This window comes from Chiloscyllium plagiosum, chromosome 13 (assembly GCF_004010195.1).
Source record: "Chiloscyllium plagiosum isolate BGI_BamShark_2017 chromosome 13, ASM401019v2, whole genome shotgun sequence".
Lineage (NCBI taxonomy): Eukaryota > Metazoa > Chordata > Chondrichthyes > Orectolobiformes > Hemiscylliidae > Chiloscyllium > Chiloscyllium plagiosum.
The window spans coordinates 28786424-28813028 of NC_057722.1; the positions used below are offsets into that span (position 1 = coordinate 28786424).

The 26605-nt window shown below is 40.3% G+C and overlaps 1 protein-coding gene across 1 annotated transcript in view; it reads left to right on the top strand.

Annotated features, from left to right (window-relative positions):
* Positions 1–5086: 5086 nt before the first annotated feature.
* schip1 (schwannomin interacting protein 1) overlaps positions 5087–26605 on the top strand; it is an 809528-nt gene continuing 788009 nt past the window's right edge. The window contains exon 1 of the mRNA XM_043702129.1: positions 5087–5238. Within this exon, the coding sequence (XP_043558064.1) occupies positions 5230–5238 (9 nt within the window). The 5' untranslated portion in view covers positions 5087–5229. The remainder of the gene's footprint in view (positions 5239–26605) is intronic.

Below are 26605 nucleotides of genomic sequence, written 5' to 3' on the forward strand. Positions count from 1 at the left end.
CATGCCTGGTCTGATAATCTTCAACTCCATTTCTCTGCCTTTTTCCTACATTCCTCGATTCACTCACTGATTAAAAATCTGTCTGTTTGAATCTTGAATCCATTCTCCACATTTGCAGCAATAAGAAATTCCACAGATTCCCTTTCCCCTTAGAGAAGAAATTCCCTCTTATCTCTGCTTTAATCTGAGATTATGGCCTCTGGTCATAGATTCTATTACAAGGGGAAACACCCTCTCCACATCTATCCTGTCATGTGCTGTAAGTGTATTATAGGTTTCAATAAGGTCCTCTCTCTTTCCTCTATACTCAATGAGTTAAGGCCCAACCTATTCACCTCTCCTCATAAGGAAAGATCTCCATTCCTGGGATCCAGTGAGTGAACCTTCTCCAGACTGCCTTTAGTATTACTATATCTCTCCTTAGGAAAGGTGACCAAAATTGACCAAAGTATTCTGGATGTGGTCCGACTAGCTTTAGCAAAACCTCTTTTTTTTATATATATCTTTATATCCTTTTTTTTATATCCTTTGAAGTCAGGCCAAAAGTCAATTTGCACTCCCTATTATGCATTTGTGAGTCATGAATGAAGATTCCAAATTCCCTTTGAGCTTACTGCAGTCTTTCTCCATGTAACACTCACCTCCTCTATTTTTCTTGCCAAAGTGCACAACCTTAAATTTTCCACATTATATTCCTTCTGCCAAGTCATGTTCACTCATGTAACCTGTCTGTAACCCTTATTACTTGCCTTCCTACTTATGTTTGCATCATCTGAAAACCTGGTGGTAGTATATTAACTTCCATTATCCAAGTAATTTATATATTAAAAATATTTGTGGTCCCAGAACTGATCTCTGCAGTATTCCACAGGATGCAGATTGTCTAAGATGCCCCCATTGTTTTTTATAAGGTAGCCAATCCTCTATCCATGCTTATATGCTACACCCAAAACCAGGGTTTCTTCTCTTAATAAGTAGTCCTATGAGTGGTAGTAATTGAGTGTCTTTTGGAAATCCAAACATATTAGATTGAACCAGAGGACACAGCTTAAAATTATGGGATAGACCATTTAGGACAGAGATGTGGAGAAACTTCTCCACCCAGAGAGTGGTGGCTGTGTGGAATGCTCTGCCCCAGAGGGCAGTGGAGGCCCAGTCTCTGGATTCATTTAAGAAAGATTTGGGTAGAGCTCTCAAGGATAGTGGAATCAAGGGTTATGGAGATAAGGCAAGAACAGGATATTGATTAAGGATGATCAGCCATAATCATATTGAATGGTGGTGCAGGCTCGAAGGGCAGAATGGCCTACTCCTGCACCTATTGTCTATTGTCTATTGAATGATTCTAAAAGAGTTCTAATAAATTTGTCAGGCACAATTTCCTTTGCATGAAACCATGCTACCTCATTCTATAAGGGATCCATATTCACTTTGATTTCTTTCTTCCCTTTTTATATATTTAAAACTGAGTAAACTAGCAAATAACATGAAAACAGAGCCATGCAGTCATGCAGCTGTACAGCATGGAAACACGCTTCAGTCCAGCTCATCCATGCCAACCAGGTTTCCCAAACTAAACTAGTCACATTTGCCTGTGTTTGGTCCATATCCCTCTAAAGTCTACCTATTCATGTACTTTTCCAAATGTCTTTTAAATATTGTAAATGTACCTGCATCTATCACTTCCTCTAGCAGCTCATTCCATGTGCACACCACCCTCTGTGTAAAGAAGTTGCCCCTTAGGTCCCTTTTAAATCTTTCCCCACTCACCTTAAATCTATGCCCTCCAGTTTTAAATTCCTCTCCCCGAGGGAAAAGACCTTTGCAATTAGATTAGATTACTTAGTGTGGAAACAAGCCCTTCGGCCCATCAAGTCCACACTGACCATTTGAAGAGCAACCCACCCAGACCCATTCCCCTACATTTACCCCTTCACCTAACACTATGGGCAATTTAGCATAGCCAGTTCACCTAACCTGCACATCTTTGGACTGTGGGAGGAAAGCAGAGCAAACCCACACAGACAGTTGCCCGAGGCAGGAATTGAACCCAGATCTCTGGCGTTGTGAGGCAGCAGTGCTAACTACTGTGCCACCTGATTTTATCTATGCCCCTCACAATTTTATAAAACTCTATAAGGTGTCCTCTAAACCTCCTATGTTCCAGGGAAAAAAGTCCCAGCCTCTCCCTATAACTCAAACCCTCCAGACCCGGTAACACCCCTGTAAATCTTTCCAACAATCTTTCCCATTTAATAATATCCTTCAAAAGCAGGCTGACCAGAACTGTACGCAGTAAAAGTAGCCTCACAAATGTCCTATGTAGTCGCAAAATGCCATCCCAACTCATAAACTCAATGCTCTAACCTGTTAAGGCAACTGTGCCAAATGCTTTCTTGCCAGCCTCTACCTGTGATGCCACATTGAAGGGACATTGTACACTACATGAACCCCTAAGTCTCTCTGTTGAACTGCATTCCCCAGGGCCCTACCATTAACTGTGTAATTCCTGCCCTGGTTTGTCTTTCCAAAATATCACCTTGCATTTATCTAAATTAAACTCCATCTGCCGCTCCTCAGCCGAATGGCTCAGCTGATCAAGATCCCAATATGTTCTTAAAAAATCTTCTTCACTGCCCACAATATCACCAATTTTGGTGTCACCGCAAACTTTCTAACCATGCTTCCAATATCCTCAAATCATTTCGGAGAGCACTCTGAAAGCTAGTGCTTCCAAATAAACCTGATGGATTATAACTTGGTGTTGTGTGATTGTTAACTTTGTCCACCCCAGTCCAACACCAGCACCTCCATATCACGGTTTCTATAAATGACAAACAACAGTGAATCTAGCACTGATCCCTGTGGAAAATTTGTTGGTCACAGGCCTCCAGACTGAAAAACAACCCTTTCTGACTACACTCTGTCTCCTATCTTCAAACTAATTTTGTATCCAGTTGGCTGGGTCTCCCTGAATCCCATGTGATCTTCCATGTGCAACCTTGTCAAAGGCCTTACTCCAGTCCATGTAGACAATATCTTGGTCACATCCTCAAAAAGCTCAATCAAGTTTATAAAATTTGATTTCCCACACAAAACCATGCTGACTATCTCTCATTAGTCCTTGACTCTCCAAATGTATGTCAATCCTGTCTCTCAGAATCCCCTGTAACAACTTACACACCACTGATGTCAGACTTACTGGTCTATAGATCCCTGGTTTTTCTTCGCAGCCTTTTGTAAATAAAGGCACAACATTAGCCACCATCGAATCCAACGGCCTCTCACCTGAGGCCATCAATGGTATAAATATCTCTGCTTGGGACCCCACAATTTCTTCCCTAGCTTCCCACAATGTCTGAAGACACACTTGATCAGGTCCTGGGGATTTATCTACCTTTGTGCATTTCACGATGTCCAGCACCTCCTCTTCTGTAAGATGAAACCTTCAAGAGATCACTATTCATTTTCCGAAGTTTCCTAGCTTCTACGCCATTGTCTACAGTAAATACTGATGCAAAATATTCTTTTTGTATCTCACCCACCTCCTGTGGTTCCACATATAGATGACCCTGTTGATCTTTAAGAGGCCCTGTTCTCTTCCCATTTGTTGTTTTGCCAATAATGTACTTTAGAATCTCTTTGGATTATCCTTAATCTTTTTAGATTAGATTACATTACAGTGTGGAAACAGGCCCTTCGGCCCAACAAGTCCACACTGACCTGCCGAAGCACAACCCACCCATACCCCTACATTTACCCCTTACCTAACACTACTGGCAATTTAGCATGGCCAATTCACCTAACCTGCACATCTTTGGACTGTGGGAGGAAACCGGAGCACCCGGAGGAAACCCACGCAGACAACGTGCAAACTCCACACAATCAGTCGCCTGAGGCGGGAATTGAACCCAGGTCTCCGGCGCTGTGAGGCTGCAGTGCTAACCACTGTGCCACCGTGCCGCCCACTTATCCTTAATCTTATCTGTCAAAGCTATGTTATATCCCCTTTTAGCCCCCCTCATTTCCTGTAGGTTTCCACATTGACACTGGCTAAGCTTGTGCTTAGCCATTCTGGCAGGATAGAATGGCAAAAAGCTAAACAATAATTAAATGTTGGGTCAATTGTAGCCAATGTTCTCATTGAAATTAAAGTGACTTGAAGGTTTATGTTGTTTGCTCTTTGGAACAAAACAGATATACTAAGCGACAAGAGGACCCATCCTGAATATTCTACTCGCAATATAGTTCTTCAATTTAATGATTTACTTCAAATGTTGACTATATTTCAAAATAATTTTAACTAGCCAGTTACTAATAGGGCATATGCATGGGGTACATTTTACGTCATGCCTCCTAAGACATGTTTGCGTCTGTCTTCAAAACTTAAAATTTCCTTTGATCAAAACAGGAGGTATCAAAGGAGAAAATGAGGACTGCAGATGCTGGAGATCTCTGTCGAAGAGTGTGGTGCTGGAAAAGCAGAGCGGGTCTGGCAGCGTCCGAGGAGCAGGAGAGTCAATGTTTCGAGCATGAGGAAACTGGTGCAATTGACATAGATCCCTTGAGGTTGGAGGGTCTCAAGGTGGAAGATGAGGCGTTCTTCCTCCAGGCTTTGGGTGGCTAGCGTTTGGCAGTGGAGGAGGCTCTGGATTTGCATGTCCTTGGGGAGTGGGAGGGGGAGTTGAAGTTGTTGGCCACAGGGCAGTGGGGTTATTTGGTGTGAGAATCCCAGAGATGTTCTCTGAAATGTTCTGTTGTTGTCCTGTGTCCCCAGTGTAGAGGTAAATCCAGTTCTGCCCATTAGAGACTGTGTTGGATTTGCATCTGGTTCTGCTGTTACTCTACTTCTCGAGCGGGCTAAGAAGTGATATAAATGTGCATAAATGCCCTGGAAAGACAACACCGTGAACACTTTTTGAATGTTTAAACTATGTGCTGGATGCATTGCTCACGTTTCTGTGCAGTTGCTGGAGCGTGACCAGACCCCAGCGCTAAATCCAGCCTTCCCTTTTGCCCCCTCCCCAAACGCGGTGTAGTTCATTGGTGTGTTTGCCTGGCCGTCCTGCTATCTGGGGGGGGGGACTGCGTGCTTTCCCTCTGACGGTGTGTGTCGGATGCCCTCCGGTGTGCAGAACTCCGCCAGCTTCCCAGTCTGACACTGTGCACAGCAGCGAGCTGCCCGCGTACCGACAGAGCTCCACCACAGCAGCACTCCGAAACGCCAGCATGCGCCTGGTAATTCATTTCGCTTTCTCTTCCTTTCCCTTAGCATTGTGTCATTTCTTTTTTTTAAAAAAGCTATATTTTATATAGACATTTATAGAGAGAGAGAGGGCTATGCTTGAATTCAGGGTTTCACTGCACGCTTGTGTAACTCGGTGAGGGGCAGCGAGTGCCGCCGCTCCAAAGTGCAGCTTCTCGGGTGGAGCAGCCCGCTGAGCCCGGGCGGTAGCCGCTGGCACTGTCCACACCTCTTTCCTCTACACCCCCCTCCCTCCCCGGCAGTGTGTCCCCGGATCTCCGAGTGTCGCTTAGCTCTGTCTCTGCTACACTCCGGGCAACACTGACCTGCCTGGGGCTCGCTCAGCTGCCCGCCTGTGGAGTGAATGTGAATGATTAGAACGGAGCCGCTAGGTTCATTTCCCGAACTGTACCTATCGTTTCACCCGGCGGGGGGGCTACACTCCGGGCAACACTGACCTGCCTGGGGCTCGCTCAGCTGCCCGCCTGTGGAGTGAATGTGAATGATTAGAACGGAGCCGCTAGTTTCATTTCCCGAACTGTACCTATCGTTTCACCCGGCGGGGGGGGGGCTCCTCGTGTCCGAATTCAATTGAAATCCAGGATGATACCCCTCCCCCCCCCAACTCTGTCTCAAAGATCAGTGACTATGTTCTGATTATCGTCATTGTATTCAAATGGAACACCCCTAGCTGTTTTACTAACAAACCCATTTCGTGTGGAAACCACTATCTTTTTTTTTAATGGCAACGACCAAATTTGACCAACGAATTTTCAGCACTGCCCAAGTTAAACTCGAGCTGACCTCTTCACAGGTTGTCAGTCTCCAACCCAAGTCTCTTGAACCAAAAGATGCTCCACAGGTTGCGTGACTTGATCCGAAAAGCCTATCCCTGACTCCCCATCTCTCACCTATCCGAGGGTGAAGGGCGATAGAATCGAAGGGCAGCGACTCGGGGAACTCTTGAATGGGAACGCGGGGTATTTTGGGGTTGTTGAGCCAGCTACCATCGCGTACAATACCCGTGAATGATCTCTCCAGGATCAACCTGTCCCTTCAAGAATTCACTTGTTGAAGTTGTGACGCTTCGAGTTCCCAGTGAGAGTTGTAGGTATTTTGTAATCAACATAATCAGAGCTGTAATGACACACTAATGGGACTTGAACCCAAGCCTGCTGGCTCAGAGGCAGGGACACTACTGTTGCACCAATTCAGCCTCTCTGGTGACTGTCTATTCATGCATGTTTATTTAACAAACCAGCTTGGCTAATGATAAACAGTGTGTCCTTGTTTGGCCCTGCTTAGTTTAATATCTTAGATTACACCCTAAAATGTTGCCTTGGTTGTGATCATATTGACTCCAAAGAAATCCTACGCATGCCCCTACCACCTTGCGAAGGTGAATAGTCATCGCATAAATAACTAAACAAACTTATCAGCCATGATGGAATCACGGAGCAGACTTGATGGGCTGAATGGCCTAATTTCTGCTTCTCTGTCTTTTGATCTTATGATCTAACTAAGAGTGTGGAATTGCCAGAAAAATGCAGCAAAGAGCATGTATAAGCCATACAGTGAGCTACACCACTCACTATCTCTCCACCCTTCAGGCACTCTGCCTGTATTCCTGATGAAGGGCTTTTGCCCGAAACGTCGATTTTCCTGCTCCTCGGATGCTGCCTGAACTGCTGTGCTTTTCCAGCACCACTCTACACCATAAAATGTGAGTGCATCACCACCATCATCCTGACCACAGCATAGATGAATATTATAACTGAGCCTTTTGCAGTGCAGAATTTGATCAACATTGGCGTTATGATGTGTGGCCCACACCAGACAGTGGCTGGATGTCTGTATTTTAACATTTGGTCTCTGGGTAAGCTATCAATCATTACTTAAGTTATATCTGCCATCAAAACATTGGAATGTCCCACTGTGATGTTTAAACATTTCAGGCTGCGCAGTTTGTTTAATTCTGCCCCTGTGCAAGACATTCTTCTCTCTTCTCTCCCTGTGGCTAGGGGCACATAAAGCAGAAAAAGCATGTGTGCATGTTTGTTTCCATAGCTTGATATTCCTGTCACCAGAGGCTGCAACTTCAGAGATGCCACTCTACATCAAGCATGGCTGACCAGGAGACATTCCTACTCTTATTGCCTGAAAAAAAAGCTTACAAGCCTCCACCGCAGACACACAGTTGACCATCAGCTTCTGAAGTGGGACTTAGAGCTTCAGGTTTAGATGCAGGGGAATGACCACTACACCACAAGACACTGTGATAGGCTTTAGCAAAGAAATATGCTTGGCCTGAGGCTTACTGTGCTTCTAGGTGCCTAAAGCGCAAAAAAAAACAGACCTACCTCTCTTTAATCTTTTCCTTTTGTGGGTAAATGTGGAGTTGTTAATTTTGGAATGGAGAACAAAAGAACTGAGTATTATTTAAATGGAGAAAAACAGCAGAAAGCAGCAACACAATGGGACGTGGAGGTAATTGCACATGAAACACAGAACGTCAGCACATAGGTGCAGTAAGTAATCAGGAAGGCTAATGGAATGAAGATCTTTATTTCAAGGGGGTTGGAGTATGAGAGTAGGGAAGTCTGAACTGTACAAGGTGCTGGTGGGAATACATCTGGATTACTGTGTGCAGTTTTGGTCCCCTTTGTTTAAGGCAAGATATTATTTAATTGGAGGCAGTTCAGAGAAGGTTCGCTAAGATGATCCCCAATATGGAGGCATTGTCTTCGGAGTAAAGGTTGAACAAGTTGGGACTCTATTCATTGGAGTTTAGAAGAATGAGAAGTGATTTTTTTTTAAACATATAGGATTCTTAAGGAGTTTGACAGGATAAATGCAGAGGGGATGTTTCCCCTCACACGAGAGCCAATGAGCAGAGGGCAAAGTCATAGAGTCATGGAGATGTACAGCACGGAAACAGACCCTTCGGTCCAACTCATCCATGCTGACCAGATATCCCAACCTAATGTATTCCTATTTGCCAGCACTTGGCTCATATCACTCTAAAACCTTCCTGTTCATATACCCATCCAGGTGCCTTTTAAAAGTTGCAATTGTACCAGCCTCCACCACTTCCTCTGGCAGCTCATTCCATATACACACCATCCTCCTTGAGGAAGCTGCCCCTTAGGTCCCTTTTATATCTTTCCCTTAAACGTATGCCCTCTAGTTTTGGAACCTCCCCCCCCGGTAAAAGACTTTGTCTATTTATCCTATCCATGCCCCTCATGATTTTATAAACCCCTATGAGGTCACCCCTCAACCTTTGACGCTCCAGAAATAAAAGAGCACTAGCCTATTCAGCCTCTCCCTATAGCTCAAATCCTCCAACCCTGGCAACATCCTTGTAAATCTTTTCTGAATCCTTTCAAGTTTCACAACATCAGAAGGAGACCAGAACTGCACGCAATATTCTGAAAGTGGCCTAACCAACGGCCTGTCCAGCCGCAACATGACCTTCCAACTCCTATACTCAGTGGTCTGACCAATAAAGGAAAGCATACCAAACACCTTCTTCACTATCCTATCTACCTGCAACTCCACTTTCAAGGAGCTATGAATCTGCATTCCAAGGTCTCTTCATTCAGCAACATGCCCAAGGACCTTGCCGTAAAGTGTATAAGTCCTGCTAAGGTTTGCTTTCCCAAAATGCAGCACCTCACATTTATCTAAATTAAACTCCATCTGCACTCCTCAGTCCATTGGCTCATCTGATCAAGATCCTGTTGTAACCTGAGGTAATCTTCTTTGCTGTCCACTACACCTCCAATTTTGGTGTCTGAATAAAGTCTCAGAATACAGGGTGCGAATTTAAGATTGAGATGAGGAAGAATTTCTACTCAGAGGGTTGAGAATCTTTCAATGCCCTTGCCACAGAGTGCTATGGAGGCAGTGTCCTTGTATATATTTAAGGATATTTGCTTGATCTGGAGTTTGTACATGTGTTATGATTTTATTTAGATTCCCTAATTGTTAGATGATTCGGCAAAGTGGAGACTGTTGTGGCATTGGGTGGTGTGATTATTTAATATTATGTCAGTTCACGTCTAGGAACCAAATTTATAAAGATAAGCTAACCCAGAGTGATGGCTGCCATACATGAATGTTTTTGAACAGCCACTAATCTTTGTCCAGTTTGGTCCTCCACATAAAATGTTCATAATTTCAACCAAATTGGAAATATCACTTGTGCACTGAGCATATTAAAGGTTTGGAACTAGATTAACATTTAGGTGTCATGAATAAAAGATGAAAAATCTACATTTAAAAACAATTTAAAAATGAGGTTTCCACAAGATACTATGGATTTGCTGATGGTAGATTAATGATGTGTTATCTCTTTAGACTGGTTGATGATGTGATGGTGGGTAATTTATCACATGAGGTTGCAGCATAATCTGGTGGACGTGCTGAATTCTTTGCCTTCTTCAGAAATTGATTGGGCATCTTTGTGATATTTAACATGGTATGGATAATGCTATAAAAACAATGATTATTCAGAAAACTGGAACCCCAAATGCATGCTGACAGTATAATCTGACTGTTGCAACAAAATTTAACCTTGCTAAGCACTATTCAGTTGAGTATATTGGTTGATGTAGGAATTGGAGTTCCCTCTGCTACAATCAAATGTGCTCTTCTAGGAAGTGTGTAAAGACATGTTGTTAAGTGTAGTAAAGAATTTTTCACTCTGTCTGAGCATTTCCGGACATACTTAATGCAGATATTGGAAGCTTATTTGGTGAAGGTTTTCAATGCTAGCACAAATATCATTAGTCAGTTAATATGCAATATTTTCATTTGGATTTAAATTTTGTAAGGCTAATGAAATATGAACTGCAAAAAATTCTCATATATTAATATTTTAATTTGATCAAAATTTATATTTATTATTTTCCAATGCAGTGCAGTTTAGCTGAGCTGAATCTCATTTTAATGTAATCTTGCACAAAAATGCCAAAGGTTATAAAATAGTTTGTACCCTTGTTTTCTGGTTGGTGTTACTTTAATTTTTTTTATGATATCTCATTTTATTCAAATTGTGTCAAGATGCAAATTGACAATTTTATAACTTCATTTTACATGTATTCTAATTGTGCCAAATGACTCACATAATTTAAACTATTACATTTTAGAATTTGCTATAATTGCGTTCGCCTGATTAGCTGTTTATCAGAACTGTATTTCTATTCACCTTCTTGAATAATAATTCTTTTTTTTAATGTCTTTCAAATTATTTTTATCCTTGTTGTATTGTAGGTTAGTGAAATTTGACTGTAAAGATTGTCTTTCCTATATTATTATGATTGTTTTCACCAGTTATTTAAAAGAAAATAATAATCCTCCTTTTATTCAGCTGCCATCCATGATTCCTGGTTTAAAGAAGAGATGTGTTTTAAGGTTTTTTGCCAAGATAGCAGTTGATTAGCAGCTCAGGGGTATATCCAACAGGCCTGAAAGAGTTCACAGTGTTCCTCTTTGAGGAAGCATACAGTCTCTGTTTTGAACCTGTTGTTATAGGAGGGCAGAAATCATTGCAACAAGAAAATCCTGAATCTGAATAACCAGTGGAACAGTCCATTGCTGCATGAATAAGCTGTGCTGTGATTCCCTGTTCATGCTTACAAACAGTGCTAACATTTCACATCTTGAATGCCAAGAGATTGGCCATTGTTTTAATTCTTCTTGTTTATAGATTTTTTAATAATGGTGAAGGTCAGAAATATTTGTCCTATTCTAATTTTAAAACATCTGGTTCTAAGAACTTATTTTCTTCAAATTAGTTTCCTATATTCATGCAATGAAATAAGATTAACATCCATTGTTAGGCTAGAATTGTTAAGTCTTTTGGGATCTCGTATTATTGGAGTATAGTTTATTAGTTCTGATCTTTTTCAGCCCTTTTATCAAGTACCCCCTATTTGCCATGTCTTCTGTTATTCTGAATTTATCTGGTATTGATGTAGTACATTATCCCTGACAGAGGGCATCCAACGAATGGTACCAACATTCCATATATACTATCTTGAGAACTGTGAATGGGGGAAAGCAGTAGACTAGAAAGCAGGAGTGAAATGGGCTTATTTACATGTGTCTGAACAGGAATGGTTTTGATCTCAATCTGACTTCAACCACAGAAATTGCATATCTTTGCTTCCCAGAACCAGAATAAACAACATTGTGCTATTTACAGCTCATTTTAAATGCAGGGCAGGTAGACATCAAGCATGCAATTGATGAATCAATGGGCAAAAGACCAAGAAATATAAGAAATAATAATTGAATGAATATTTTTGAGTCCATCTTGTGTTTGAGATAAACTGCATGCAAAATGTCTTTCTGCATTGATCTATGAATGTACTTTCAAATTCATGTGTTTGATAATGGTAGACAAGTCTTCCTCGCTGGAAAAATGTAAGTACTAATACGTCATTGGGCAAAAAAACCTTTAATAGTAAACTTCATTCCAGAAAGTGTGATGCGGAGAGTTCCATACACTTATAGGCTAGTGAACAATTCAGATGCTGGAAGCATGTAGTAAGTATGCTGAAATGTGTGAGCTAAAGATCTCAGATAATTACCAGCAATTGTATTTCTTTATGGGCTTATGTTGTTTCAAGTAATTTTAGGCGAATATGATAAATAGTTTTTTAAAATTTAATCTGTTTTGGTAAGTATGTTCTGATAGAATTATGTAACCAACATTTCATATGAACACTACTGTGTTTCTCCTACTATCTGGAACATGAGGCACCAAGAAACTGGTTTAGTTTTTGCATGCATTTAATGAACAGAGTGAATGTTTTTGAGAATTCAATTAAATTCTTAATGTTCCTCAGCAGATAATTTTGAAGTGGATAATCCAATTCATGGGCTAAATTTACTTTGTGGTTTCGGAAATATTTGGAGCTTGTTGATGTTATGCTTGAGGAGGAGAATCTTGTCTGCATTTTGGATTGCAACACTAGATTTCAAACTAGAAGAGAAGCCAAAATCTGGTAACTGAATTTCCCTAGACTTCTGTTACTGCATGACAATTCTGCCCATCAAGCCTGCTACCTTAACTCAAAAACCTCTCATTGCTCTTATATGTCTATTCAGTTAAGATACTGTGCTACACTCTGTGAGAGGAAGTTATTGTAACATAATACCTAATTTTCCCCAAGGAATTTGATTATGCAAATGATTTGTTTCGACTAGTGTGGCATGTGAAGAATACCATTTCTTGAAGTAACTTCAATTGGATCTAATCAACATTCCCAAATGAGATACATAGTGTATATTTAATTTCTTGTGATCTGAATTTATTGTAATAGCATCTCAATTATAAAAAAAACTTAAGCCTTTGAAAAAAATTGAATATTGTGAAATGTGGCACAATATGCTACTTATTTTAAAACATCTGAAGATACACATTTTTGATAGAGGCTTACCCTGGGTATATTCGTTAATGATTCCAGGTTAAAGCTATATCATTGCAGAAAATCCCACTGAAAGGTTCTTTTTATTTTGAGTCAGCTATCGATTGCCTTTGAAGTACAAAAATAACAGCATGTTTCACATAATCTTCATGTAAATAAGAGGAACTCAGTTATATTCGAATTTTAGGAACATTTTGGGGAAGAACAGTTACTGAGTATAAAAGTGATGTGACTAATATACATTGAGCTCCTATAGCACTGAACCTCTGAGCACATTACGTAGGCTGTTGATACCTACTCAATAATTGTTACAGCGATCTTGCTATCATTTGACAGAATGTTGGTATTGGATAGTAAAGGCACTGAGAGCACATCTGTCATGTATGAAGCTCATAAAAATCTTGACAACATGCCAATGAAGGCTGAGCACTCCAATGCCTTTACAGAGCCTGAACAGTGCTCCAGATGCTTAATATTCATCCCTCCTGTTGCATCTTTGTTCTTAAAAAGTGCTGCTCTGGGAATTTCATCAGCAGCTGTTTGTTAGCATTTACTTTACTGCTTCCTGGCTGCATTGATGTTTTGGGGCAGAGGGAAGTTAACTAAAATGTGTTCAAACTGTACCTTATTCAAAATCTCTGTCAAGTCACCCAAGAAACTGTGCTGCTAATAATACATAGCGTACTGGATCTTCTTCAGATTTGCAGGTTCTGAACAGAAAGTGGAGCAAAGATAGCATTTAAGACCGATGTTTACATTTTAAGGGATCACATAATTCTGCACTCATGGCATTATATACATTTTAAAGGGCCAAATGAAATCTATTCGCAAAGACCCTGATTCCTTGAAGCGTTCAGCATATTCATTTTGGCCAACTGGAGCCGATGATGAATATATTTAGGCACGATAGTGCTAAGGTACTGTTTAAACTTTTTCTGGCACATAATTACAGTGAATCATGTTGGCTTTCAGCATAGAGCGAAATTCTTCAGTAGACTGAAAGCTTTTAATGAAAGCATGTTGCTAAGTTCAACATTTGTAAGCATTTTGTTCCAAATCGAGGAACTCAATATTTGCGTGGGAAGAATTTCCCACTCTTTACTTAATGAGATTGTATTGTTCCATTAACTAGGATGTGACGCATTTGTTTATCTGGAAGAGTATTTTAATATTCACCCATCTTTCTCTTCTTTCATTAAAGTATGATTTATCCATCTCTTTATGGTTAATGGCTTAACTGGCACTGGCCATTCTTTGGGAGCTGACTTAAATGTCTATTATCACAATGCTGGATCCCTGGCTTGATTTTTCCTCCTTAACTTAGGGACATTGAGAGAAGTTAGTTAATTAAGCACAGAAGGTTGTCGAACTGCAAAGCTTGTTAAACTCATCATGGGACCATCTCCTCAGCTATTAGGCTGGATCTTACACAAAGGAATATTGACCTGTCAGCAATATTTGAAAGTGGATTCAAAACCTAAATGGTCAGGTGGCAGGACCAGACAGTGGGATAGAGGATGTTAATGGTAGTGGCCAATTACTAGGACAGTAGCTGGCCTCTCTGCACTACTGTTCTTGCCAGAGGACAAGAAGCACAGTCGCATTGATGGTGCTAATAGTAGAAGTAACCACTGCAAAGGATGTTGAGAAAAGAAGAGGATGTTTCAAAATAGTCCAGCCTTGAAGGAGCAGGGATGTTTGGGATTAGTAAGTAGGTCTTGGTGATCAGATGGGCAAATCTTCCAGTGACAGCGTTGACTTTGGAGGGGTACCATTCCCATCTAGGGACCTTGCCATGAACTTTGGAGTGAACATAAAGGATGTTCTTATTTCCCCACCATGACTTGTTCTCCACACATCCTTCACCAAGAACAAGCTGGGTGGCCATCTCACCATATCTGGGCAATCTCCCTAAGCACTGGATGACAGTTGAAATGCTGGTGAGGTGGAAAATAACTGTTAATTGGCAAATTTGTTACTTTAATTGGCTGCTGCCATTCTCATAATCAATAATCTCCTGTGGTGAAGGTAAGTTGTGGGTCTTCTTTCATGACTCTTTGTCACTCCGTTATGTCCACTTCCACCTCTTAACCCATCTCTAAAGGGCTGATAAAGTTTAGTCCATTGAATGGTCTCTGACTGCTGTGGGATTGCATTAGTGAGTCCAAGCTCCCTGTGATTTCAAATGGATGTCCAGCCTTTTTGTAACGTTCAAGTAAACTTTCAGAAGCGTAACCTGACTTGTAATTGCTTTTACCTGCTGCATAGACACGTGCCTCCACTCATTGTCAAAAGCTGTAGACTATCACATCTGAATTCATTTCTACTTGGTGAGTAAATGACTTTATTTTGCCAAGGTGAACAGTAAGTAAGAAAGTAATTTAATGTAATTATCCATTCACAATAGCTATCCTCTCATCAGATTCAGTTTCTCTCCATGTAAAGGAAGATTTTATTTAGCAAGGGGTATGACAGTGATATGAATCACATAATTTGCTGGCATTAGCAATAATATAAAAGAATTGGCATAAAAGGCATAAAATTAGTCTGAAATAATAACTAGATCTTGCTTCTTTCCCCCAAAAAGCTGTTTCTTTTTATTCCAGCAGGGGCATTTCAGCACATTTTTATGAAGTCCTCTGAGCAATAACTTCAACATTGCTATAGCAAACAGTGTTACAGTTTAGAAACTATATACTGTATATGTTTAAACGTAACCAGCAACACAGGTTGAAGCTGTCCTGAGCAAGTTATCTCAAAAATAAGACAGTGAAGCGATGGGAATGGGGGAACCAGGATTTCTTCTCTCCACGCCACTGGAAGTACTGTGGGTTGTTTTCATGTAGAAAACAACAGTTAAACAATACCTTTTCCTAAAAGATGGTTATGCAACACAGATTTGTTTTTTACATTCAAGCGCTCACACTTTGCCTTTTATTTTCGTGGCATTTTCTGAAATTGGGTCTACTTGGAAGACTATTTGGAAGGTATTGAATAATAGATGTTGAAATGGATTAATTCACTGTGGGCAGGACTGTGAACCGATTTGTAAATAATGTAATCACTTTGCATTTTGACACTGGGTGCATTGACTGCTGATGCCAATGTCAAAGAGGCTGTTGAGGAAACTAATTTGTTAGCAGTAATAGTTATTAATCTAGTAACAGTCTCGTGCAGAGTTCAAGAGGTACAAAACAAAAAGCTCTTACTCCTTGTGACATTTGAAAAATTGGGTTTTGAGCAAATACTCAATTTTCCATTCACTTGATTGTAAAAATAACACTGCATATTGTAGAATATTCTTGCACTTCACACTCAACGTGTTGATACTTTGGCATCGCTTTAATGCCACTTTCCATCCTATCTGGCACTGTGGCTGGATTGGTTGATGATTTGGTGATGTTGGAGTCATTGTACTGACAGCATGAGAGGGGCTGAAGTGATTTTTAAATAAGAACAAGGAAATTTCAAGGGAGACAACAAAGGAGGTAAGGCAGGGTGACGAGTCTTTACTATCTCCATGTGGATCTGAAATTGAAAGCAAATGCAAGTGAGGCAGGAGTAGGTGGCCACTTAAAAGTAATCTGACAAATAGCAGGACAAGGATACAGGACTAGATTGGTTCATTCAAATAGGACTGGAGCTGCATTATGACAAGAGTGAGTTGGTGAAAAGCAGATTTGGAAAGAGATGGAGGGCATGTAATAGGTGTGAAGTAGTTGGGAAAGTTTGAGGAACGAGAAAAGAGGGTTAGAAGGATGGTTTTGGGGGTAGTGGAGAGCGTTTCTGCCAAAATCCTCAATTTGAAGTTTGAAGCTGATGTTTCATCACATCATTTCATCCCCCACCCACCAAAAAACAAAGAGAAAGAAACAGGGAGAAAAACAGAAGAAAAATCAGAGTAAGAAATGGCAACATGGAGAGAATAGGATTAATTAACAGAGATGACAAGTTGAGTCACAGAGGTGGAAAACATGGGCTGTATTTATTTTTGGCTGAGAACCTTGACTCCAGTGAAGCACTGAATATTCGGATTTTCTTGGGTAAACCCTAAATTGATATTGAAGTAATTTTCCTCTTCACTTAGAGTCAGTGTGGGTAGGCACAGAGAGCAGAGAAATGTAAGATTTCTCTCTATACCCCCGACATCACCGAGATTGTTGGTTGCCCTGAGGATTTGTGTCATAGCCTTCTGTTGCACCAGAGAGAAATGAGATGTCATAGCAGAGCTGGAGATCTGGGATCCATGACAGGGTGTCAGTGCTGATGTGGAGCTAATCCTGGAAATGAATTTCCTTCCTGAAAAGTGACAGTTGGAGATCACCTCATCATGCAGCAGAGGTGCTTCCTCATTCAGTTTCATCTCTGTCTCCACCCCCAGTTCAGCCTCTTATCTCTCGCTCTTTATGGATCTCCTTCCAGGATCTCTCAATCAAAAAGGCCCACACCTGCCTGGAAGGCCAGGTTATAGAAACCACAGCAGACGCCCCACAATCACTGAGACTCTTGCAGATAGGTGATGATGGACACTAACAGCTTCAGGGCTGGAAAGATTATGTGAATGTATGTCTATAGATGTCTAATGGCAGATGTCAGAAAAGCAAACACTTGCAGACAAGGAAGTGTGTGAGTGGAAGGCCTTCCTATTAAGGTACCTGACTGGCTAGCTGTGAGTTGGCCTGGTGGCCACATGGCTGGAATCAGTGGTGTTCTGTGGCTGAGAGAATGCAGTGGTGGAGATGAAACACAGTTCAGGTCATGTCTATCAGTGAATGAAGCTGTCTAGCCAATTTTGACAAATTTGCCCGGTGACCTGTGAGGTGCAGTAATGTTCAGCTCTTTTTACGATAAAACTAAGATCCACGTACAAACCTTGAAGTGAAGAACCTGAAGTGAAGAAGTTTGAAGCCACACTGAATTTGGTGACTGATGGCAGGGCATGGTGACCAGTGCTACAAAGTCCAATGTCTTTGGTGATGAGATCATACATGTGAGTGACCAACATTCTAGAGAGCCTTCTGGGTAGACGGCTGCCCAATTGTCCTTGGCATCATTGCATCTTGCTTTGTCAACTCACAATGTCGAGGTGCTGGCCGTATTCAATACATAGATTCTGCATTGCTATTTTCTGTACCACTTGTAACATCAAAGGTACTCCCTTCCAAGTTTCTGAATTACCTTTTGTCCCACTGACCCGTTTTATGTTGGAATGACACCTGGTATTACTATGACTGGCTCCCCAATCTTGAACCGTCTGTCACTTTCTCAAAATGTAGCAAACCTGTCTGTCCTCATTGCAGTTGTGAATGGCCCACCTGTGTCCTTAGAGTGTGACCCCTGGTTCTGGACTCTTGATCATAGGGAACATCCTGCCTGTGTTTACCCTGTCTAGTCCTGTTAGACCTTTATAGGTTTCTTTGAGATCCCATCTCATTCTTCTGAACACACTTGAATATAGTCCTAATCAATCTGGTGTCTCTTCATATGCTCATCCTACATTCCAGGAATCAGACTGATACACCTTGGTTACATTTCCTCCACAGCCCGAAAATCCTTCCTTGGGTAATGAGACCAAAACTGCACACACTCCTCCAGGTGTGGTCTCACTAAGACCCTATACAAGTACAACAAGTCATTCCTGCTCCTGCACTTCCATCCCATCCTTTTGCTATGAAGTCCAACCTTCCATTTGCTATTCACTTGCCCTACTTACTTTCAGCAAGTGGTATGCAAAGATACCCATGTCATGTTGCACCTCTGTTTTTCCCCTCCTCCCCCACCTTTCAATCTATTGCCAGTCAGATAATAATCCACCTTCCTGTTTTTGTTATGACAATTTCATTAATGTTATGTTAATTAGAATGCATGTTCCTAAAGAAAGTGGTCAGATTACACACATTTATTGCTTCCTCTTATTTCCCTTGTTATTTGTTTATTAGTCACTGATAGCTAATTTTATTCACTGTTGGTTTTCACCCTGGTTCAATGATATTTCAGGCAATACGTTTTGTCTAGTTAATATTTGTGTATTGCTTTGGGATGAATATATTATTTGAGCATAGAGGTAAGCTTTACATGTAAAAGCACTGATTGACATACTAAATGTCAGACAATTGTTTATAGAGTAGATCTATTCTTGCTCTACTATATTTATGTCTGCTTTAATTTTAATTTTATTGTAACATTATTTGTCTATACTTGATTCATTATGGAATACTTATTGAGTCAGCTCTCTGATTTTATTTGAAAGTCCTCAGTCCAAAATTTAGATGATACTTCAGAAATCTCTGCTCAAAATTGTATGCATTACCTGAATTATTGATGTAAAACCTGCTGGGATAAAATCTTTGCTTGATTTGCAGCATTTAAATCTTTTTTCCTCAGTGCTTTTGGAATATTTTGCTTTGTTCTGTTGATTTGGATCCATGAGTGTAGAATATAAATGGGAATCATGGTACAGCATTTTGCCTTGTGCTTGGCATTGTTTTATTAAAAGAGCTCTTTATTTGTTACTACTTTGAAATAAGTGTACATTTTCCTACAATAAATAGTTTGTCAGAACAGATGCCTGGAGAAATGTGTCAGAAGTTATTTTGAAATATGTCAAAGGATATCATCACTGATTACAGAGCTGTAGTGCAATACAAGTTTCTATTCAATAAACTAGAAAAGCTCAGTAGATTAAATTTTCAGTCAGATGCAGAAAATGAAGTTGCAGCCATTTATTTTTGTTTTGATGTGTTATTGTACACACTATATAAATTATGACCTTTTGGTTTGGTCTTGTACACACTGGTAATGTTTGGAGGCAAATGATGGAATTATGATTGCTCATGCTCTGTCTTGCACCGTTCTGAAATTACTCATGCATGTTTCAGAAAGAAACCAAGGCAGGATTTTCATTAGTTTGGAGTCATTTAAAAATGACAAGTCTGGCAAGTTTGAGGCAGGATAAGGGTGCTTTCCTACACATAACAACACCATCTTCCCTTGCAAAGCAGGGTGGACATTCAAATTCCCGCCTTTCCCAACCTCTGCAATCTTTCTGGAGTAGGACTCTTTCTGTAAGAATATATCATTCATAACATTTCACAGGAGACTCGAACCATGGAGGATCACTACACCTAAATGCGTATCCAATTTCAAGAACGATATCAGGCACCTGGAGACATTTGGTTGACAGGCCAGTTGGTGTAGCTCAGGAGAAGCAGTTACAGTAGTTTTCATTGTCTCTGAGCTATAATTGTTTGCTTTGATAGTTGAGCCCATTATTAGTGATTTCTAGTCATTCAAGGGAATTGGGCATCACTGGCGAGGCCAGCATTTATTGCTCATCACTAATTGCCGAAAAGGAAATTAAGAGTCAGTGGCAATACTGTAGGTCTGGAGTCACATGTAGCTCAGACCAGGTAAGGATGGCAGATTTCCTTCCTTACGGGGCATTAGTGGATCAGATTTTTTTATGACAGTTGACAGTGATGTCATCATTAGGCCAGCATTTCTCCCAGTTTATTTATTGAATTCAAATCTTACCATCTGCCATGGTGGGATTTGAACCCATATCCCCAGAGCATTGCCATTGTCTGGATTAATTGGGCAGTAACATTGCCATTTTGCAACTGCCTCTTGCTCAGCTCCTGAGGTCGGTTCATGGTGAACAGTGCGTGAGTGACTGTGGGAGGTAGGGAGAAGTAAGAAGATGAGTGGGAGAGTGTGGGCAGTGAGTTGAGGGTTTGAGGGCTTGACACTCATCACTGCAGTTGGTCTAATGTCCCAGTAAAGGAGGTGGGTATTTTAGCTTTCTGACTCCACTGTCCTGTCCACCACCTTTTGTTGTCTTGGATCTGCCTCTGAAGGTTGTGGGCCCAACTCAATTCTGTCCCCACCACCACAAAGCAAGATAAGGTTTCTGACTCAACATATCAACCCTCTCTGTGGAAGTCCAGCTGCAAATCTTGTATCTGTACATCAGCCTTCAGTTGAAATGTTTGTTTGGCTGAAGGTTGTGAATTTTGATTTGAATATTTCATTTGTGTAAGTGTATAGCTTAAGAAAATTGGAATGTATTGTACCATTGATAACTCTGGCTTCTTCATGCCACTGTGATTATGCGTAATTTATTTGTTAGATAATTGGAAGTGGATAAGTGGTTCATCATGAACATTATTTGAAGATAGAATGATTTTGTATCTACTGTGATCATTCATGAAATACTGAACACAATACACTTCATAAAACCTGCATATCTTTAAACGACAGCCTTCAGGGATAACTGACAATTGCTATTTTTTTATTGGAAGATGGGATAATTGTCACTGCTGTCAAGATTTGTGAACTGGAACTTGAGCAGCAACAGTAGAGTTGCATATGACAGCTTTTCTGTAGTTGTTTTCTGTGCATTGTACTCGACTACTTACCATCTGGTAACAAGCAGTTTGTTTCATTGCTTTTACCATGCTTCATAATTGAATTTCTCCACTTTTTATAATTGTGTCCCTGTAGATATTACTTCTGGCTGAAATCTAATTTTTCTTTTGAAAAAGATGAACAGACTTTCTACAGGTTCTGCTCCCAGTATTGTACAGGAATTGCTACTTCATGACAGGAGTGTCATGTGACAAAGTGCATCATGGCAAGGCATGTTTATCTCTGGATAGTGTTTCCTTAATAAATAACAAAGGAAAGCTTTTTGCCTGCTAACAAAAGCAGTTTGCATTTTTTAATATTTCTTTAAATTAGCAAAATGTCACAAGGTACTTTATGAGAGTGTTGTCAGATGCAAAATTGATACCAATGCACATAAGTACATTTTAGGACTGGTGACCAAAGAGACCAGATTATTTGGCCTTTCCCTTTAAAACCAACAAGCCCAATGGAAAGAAGCAGAAACCAACAAGATTTACACATTGTAATTCTGGCCTGCACAGTGGGTGGATAATTATGTGTTATTTTGTGTTATTTACTCCTTGCAGCCAAGCATCTATCTGGAGTGATAGCTTGTAAAATTGCCCCTTTGATGTTTTACATCGGGAAATATCATTTACAGGCAGGTACCTTAAATAGGCAAAGCATGAGGTCTATGATTGGTTTCTTTTCATCTTCAAAAAATGTCCATATTAGACAATAAATTAATTTTATACTTTTTACTATTTTAAAAAAAATTATATTTATTTACCTATTTATCTACATTTGAAATGCTTGAAGATTTTTTTCTTGGAGTTGACAAAATATCTAACTTTTTCACAGGGAAGTACTTCAGAAAAGCTTTGGACAAATTGTGTCAAAGATTGCCAAATTAACTTTCAAAAACTGAGCTGAGATTCTTCCGAGGTCTGTCATTAAAACGTTGGCCAAGAATGTGAAATTCCAAAATTCCACTTTTCTGAGGCTTTTTGGAGCAAATCAATGACCTTTAAGAATTTTAACTTCATGATTCTGGGGATTTGACATCATCATTTGCTAACTTTTGAAGGTTATTTGAAGAGGTTTGAAATACATCTGGATTAAACCATCAATTTACACTTCTTCCTCTTGATTTTCACAACATGATTGTTTAGAATGCAAGAAAAGCTTCCAAATTTTGTGCTTTGCTTGAGTTCTGAAAATGTGTTGCTGGAAAAGCGCAGCAGGTCAGGCAGCATCCTAGGAACAGGAGAATCGACATTTCGGGCATAAGGGAAGGGCTTATGCCCGAAACGTCGATTCTTCTGTTCCTTGGATGCTGCCTGACCTGCTGTGCTTTTCCAGCAACACATTTTCAGCTCTGATCTCTAGCATCTGCAGCCCTCACTTTCTCCTTTGCTTGAGTTCCACAGTACCAAACTCTCAAACATTTGTCCAAATTTAGATTAAGATGGCGAATACACAGAAGACTCATGGAGTGAGACTAGATATGAATAGCTGAATATGAAAGCATTTATTCATCTTCAACAAAATGACTGGAGAAGCTGACTTGTTGGCTGGACATTAGCTACTTTTACTTTCGCCTATAAGACGATAAGAAAAAGAAACAGGAGTAGACCAGTTAGCTCCTTGAGCCTGCTGTATTACTCTTTAGAATCATGGTTGCTTCAACTCTCATTGTGTCCACGTTCCTACATTTCTCCTGACTGATTCCTGTACAGATAAAGAATTTATCTATCTTGGCCTCAAGTATATACAAGGACCTCGATGATTGTGATCCGTATAATGAACAGAGAAGTTTCCAATTGAGTGCTCTAAACTGATACAGTTTGTATTTTTTATCTAACATGGTTTTGACCCAAGATGTGGAGGTGCCCGTGTTAGACTGGGGTGGACAAAGTCAGAAGTCACATGACACCAGATTATGGTCCAACAGGTTTATTTGGAGTTTGTGAGAAGATTTGTAGCTCGGATGCTCGTTGGTATGGTTCTGTTTGCCAAGCTGGGAATTTGTGTTGCAGACGTTTCGTCCCCTGTCTAGGTGACATCGTCAGTGACGATGTCACCTAGACAGGGGACGAAATGTCTGCAACACAAATTCCCAGCTCGGTGAACAGAACCACAACAATGTTTATTTGGAATCACAAGCTTTTGGAGTGCAGACCCTCTGTTAGGTGAATTGAGATGAAGGGTCTGTACTCCAAAAGCTTGTGATTTCAAATAAAACTGTTGGACTGTAACTTGGTATCATGTGACTTCTGACTTTGTTTTGACCCAGGTGTAAAGAGTATTGACTTAAAATTTTAACTCTATTGATCTGGACAATCCATGATTTAAAAATTTGTGATAATTGATATTCAACATTCTGACCTGAAATCCATTAACCACCATCTTAAATTGCAGTACTGAAATGTGACAAACTGGAGGGTTGTCCCTTGAAATTTTCAATTTATCCAATTCCCTGTAGAGCTGTCAGTAACACCTCCCTGCTGTTCCACTTTACTTTCTGCAAAACTGGGTCCTCAGCAGCCACCTCATGCTGGGGCTAAACAATTGGCCATCCCAATGATAACAAATCTGGATGTTTGGATGGAAGCCTGAAATCATAAAAATGAATTAAGTATTGCTCACAGTTATTATGTAAGCACATTGTCAGTGCCTAACTCATTAACATATAAACTGTTCGTTGATACAGTTGCCACAGCTGTAAGAAGAGCTATGTGAATTCACTTCTTAATACAACGCATTTTCTTCCTTACCAAACAATCACCTTTGCGGTGATATCATGGATTTGTACACCATTTGAGTTTTTAATGGACAGTGTACCCTTTTTCAATGAAGCATAATTATTTGTGAAATGATTGAAAGTTTCTTTTTTTTAATTTTTTTTCCACAAGTTTACAAAAGAAAACTAAAAAAAAACCCAAGTATAAACATTGATATACAGTTAAATCTTAAATAAATGATAACCAAAATCTATCAAACAAGAAAACAGAAATACCAAGAGAAAAAAAAGACAAAACTCAACTAACTACTCATCTAACTTACAACTAACCAGAGTGTATCATTAAAATTCTTACATTATTCAAGAGAAAAAAAAAATCCAACAGATAACACATAAATTGAGCAGTGATATACATGCTCGGAATGTGGTAACATCAGATCACAGCAAAACCCGTATTTATCCAGTTAAAAATCACACAACACCAGGTTATAGTCCAACAGGTTTAATTGAAAGCACACTAGCTTTCAGAGTGACGCTCCTTCATCAGGTGATTGTGGAGGGCTCGATCGTAACACAGAATTTATAGCAAAAATTTGCAGTGTGATGTAACTGAAATTATACATGGAAGAATTGATTGTCTGTTAAGCCTTTCATCTGTTAGAATACAGTGATAGTTTCACTTCTTTAATGTGTAAATCACAAAACCCTTTTTTATAAAGTTGCATTCTCGGGTTAGCTGTTAACAATGGTGATAGCTAGACAATATGTTGAAAGTGTTAGCCCCCTGTGTTCTCTGTCTATGACCTAATGTTTAGATTGATTCCAATCTAAAAAGTAAGATAACAGAGTTTTACATAAATTCATGCAGTTTTTCAGCTCAAATCCGAGAGTTCAACCAATTGAATTGCATCTGAAATGCAATTCCTAACATTTATCTTTAAAATAAGAAAAGGTTAGAGTCTGTATGTTCTTCTGTATAGTTTGAGGGAGTTTGGTCTGGGCCATAACACCATTGTACTAGTTGTCCAGCTTCAGCCTATCTCTGGAATGTACTTTGGATGCAGGATACGAGCCAGCAAAGCTATCAAAAACTGTGACTACCAGCTATCCCACAGAGAGAATCCATACCACCTTTCAACAGTACTCCATCACAGTGACAACCTAGTTCCTGAATTAAACAGGCAATTGATAGAGCAATTCCATTTCAGAGCCAACTGCTCTTCTCAAACTGGAAGGCTTCTGCCTGGTACTCCCAATTTCAAAGCTTACCCTCTGCCCCTAACTGGACGGAAAATGTGTTTCCGTGGCAATTTAGAGGGTATCCCCATTAAAATCTCATAGAGTCAGTGGGTTGGAAATGAAGGTCCGAGACTGAAGGTCCTGGACCACTGAAGTGTTTCCCAACTGGGAGGGAACCCTCCTGTCTGTTGATTGTTGTGCGGTGCCCATTCATCCGTTGTCGTAGCCTTTGCTCGGTTTCCCCAATGTACCATGCCTCCGGGCATCCCTGCCTGCAACGTATAAGATAGACAATGTTGGCTGAGTCACATGAGTACCTGCCATGTACACGATGGAAGGTGTTCCCACGCGTAATAGTGGTACCTATGTCCACAATCGGACACGTTTTGCAGCGTCCACCGTGACAGGGTTGTATGGAGTTGTCCTGAGAGCCGAGCAGTTTGCTACGAACAATGATCTGTTTGAGGTTTGGCGGTTGTTTAAAGGCAAGTAGTGGAGGTGTGGGGAAGGTCTTGGTGAGGTGCTCATCCTCATTGATAATGTGTTGCAGGTCACGAAGAACATGGCGTAATATTTCAGCCCCTGGGAAGTACTGAACAACGAAGGGTACCCTGTCAGTTGCAGCCCGTGTCTGTCTCCTGAGGAAGTCATTACGGTTCCTTGCTGTGGCACGTCGGAACTGGCGGTCGATGAGTTGAACATCGTACCCCATTCTTGTGAGGGCATCCTTGAGAACCGGCATCTCCGAATCGTATTTATCCAAATCATCCCGAGCATAGAGCATATAAAATTCACAAAAATAAACTTTAGTACATTCAGATCAATATAATAAAAAAATTCTAAATAGTAAAAAAAAGTATAAAATGTATTTAAATGGAGATCTTCCCCCTTATTCCCAGGGGGCATCACTTCCTTTCCAAAAAAACCATCATAACCTCTCCCAACCAGCGCTCCACCCTTGACCCAGGCACCCCACGATAGGATAAAGAAAATTCAAGTATAACTATTGAACTAGAACTAACAGTGAGTACCCTATTCCCCCAACCCCCCCACCCACACTAACACCTAGATATGTTTGGTAATGTTAATACCATATATGAACATGTATGACTATAAAATTACAGTCTCAGCAAATAATAATTAAATATATTAATACAAAATAACAGGGGAAAACAACCCTGCTCCCAAGGACAAAGATAAAATAAGATAAGGTAGTCACCTTCCCCCCATCTACATTAACTAGACCCCCTGGCCTAAAAGGGGGGAACGGAAATCGCTAAGTAAAGGATGAATAAATAAGCCCTTCTTCCCACCCTCCAGAGATAATATTAAACAGTAAGATAATGAAAGGAAAAAAAGGGGGTGTAAACCGGGGTGGGGGTAGGGCAAAACAACATCAATTAACTCTTATAATTTGTCTAAGAGAGTCCAAAAGTTCCTTGGCCTTCTTCGGTGATCCGAAGTTAAACACGGACCCTTCATGGCTAAAGCGTAGTATAGCTGGGTAGCGCAAGGAGTATTGAATGTTTAAATCCCTTAAACACTTCTTTGCTT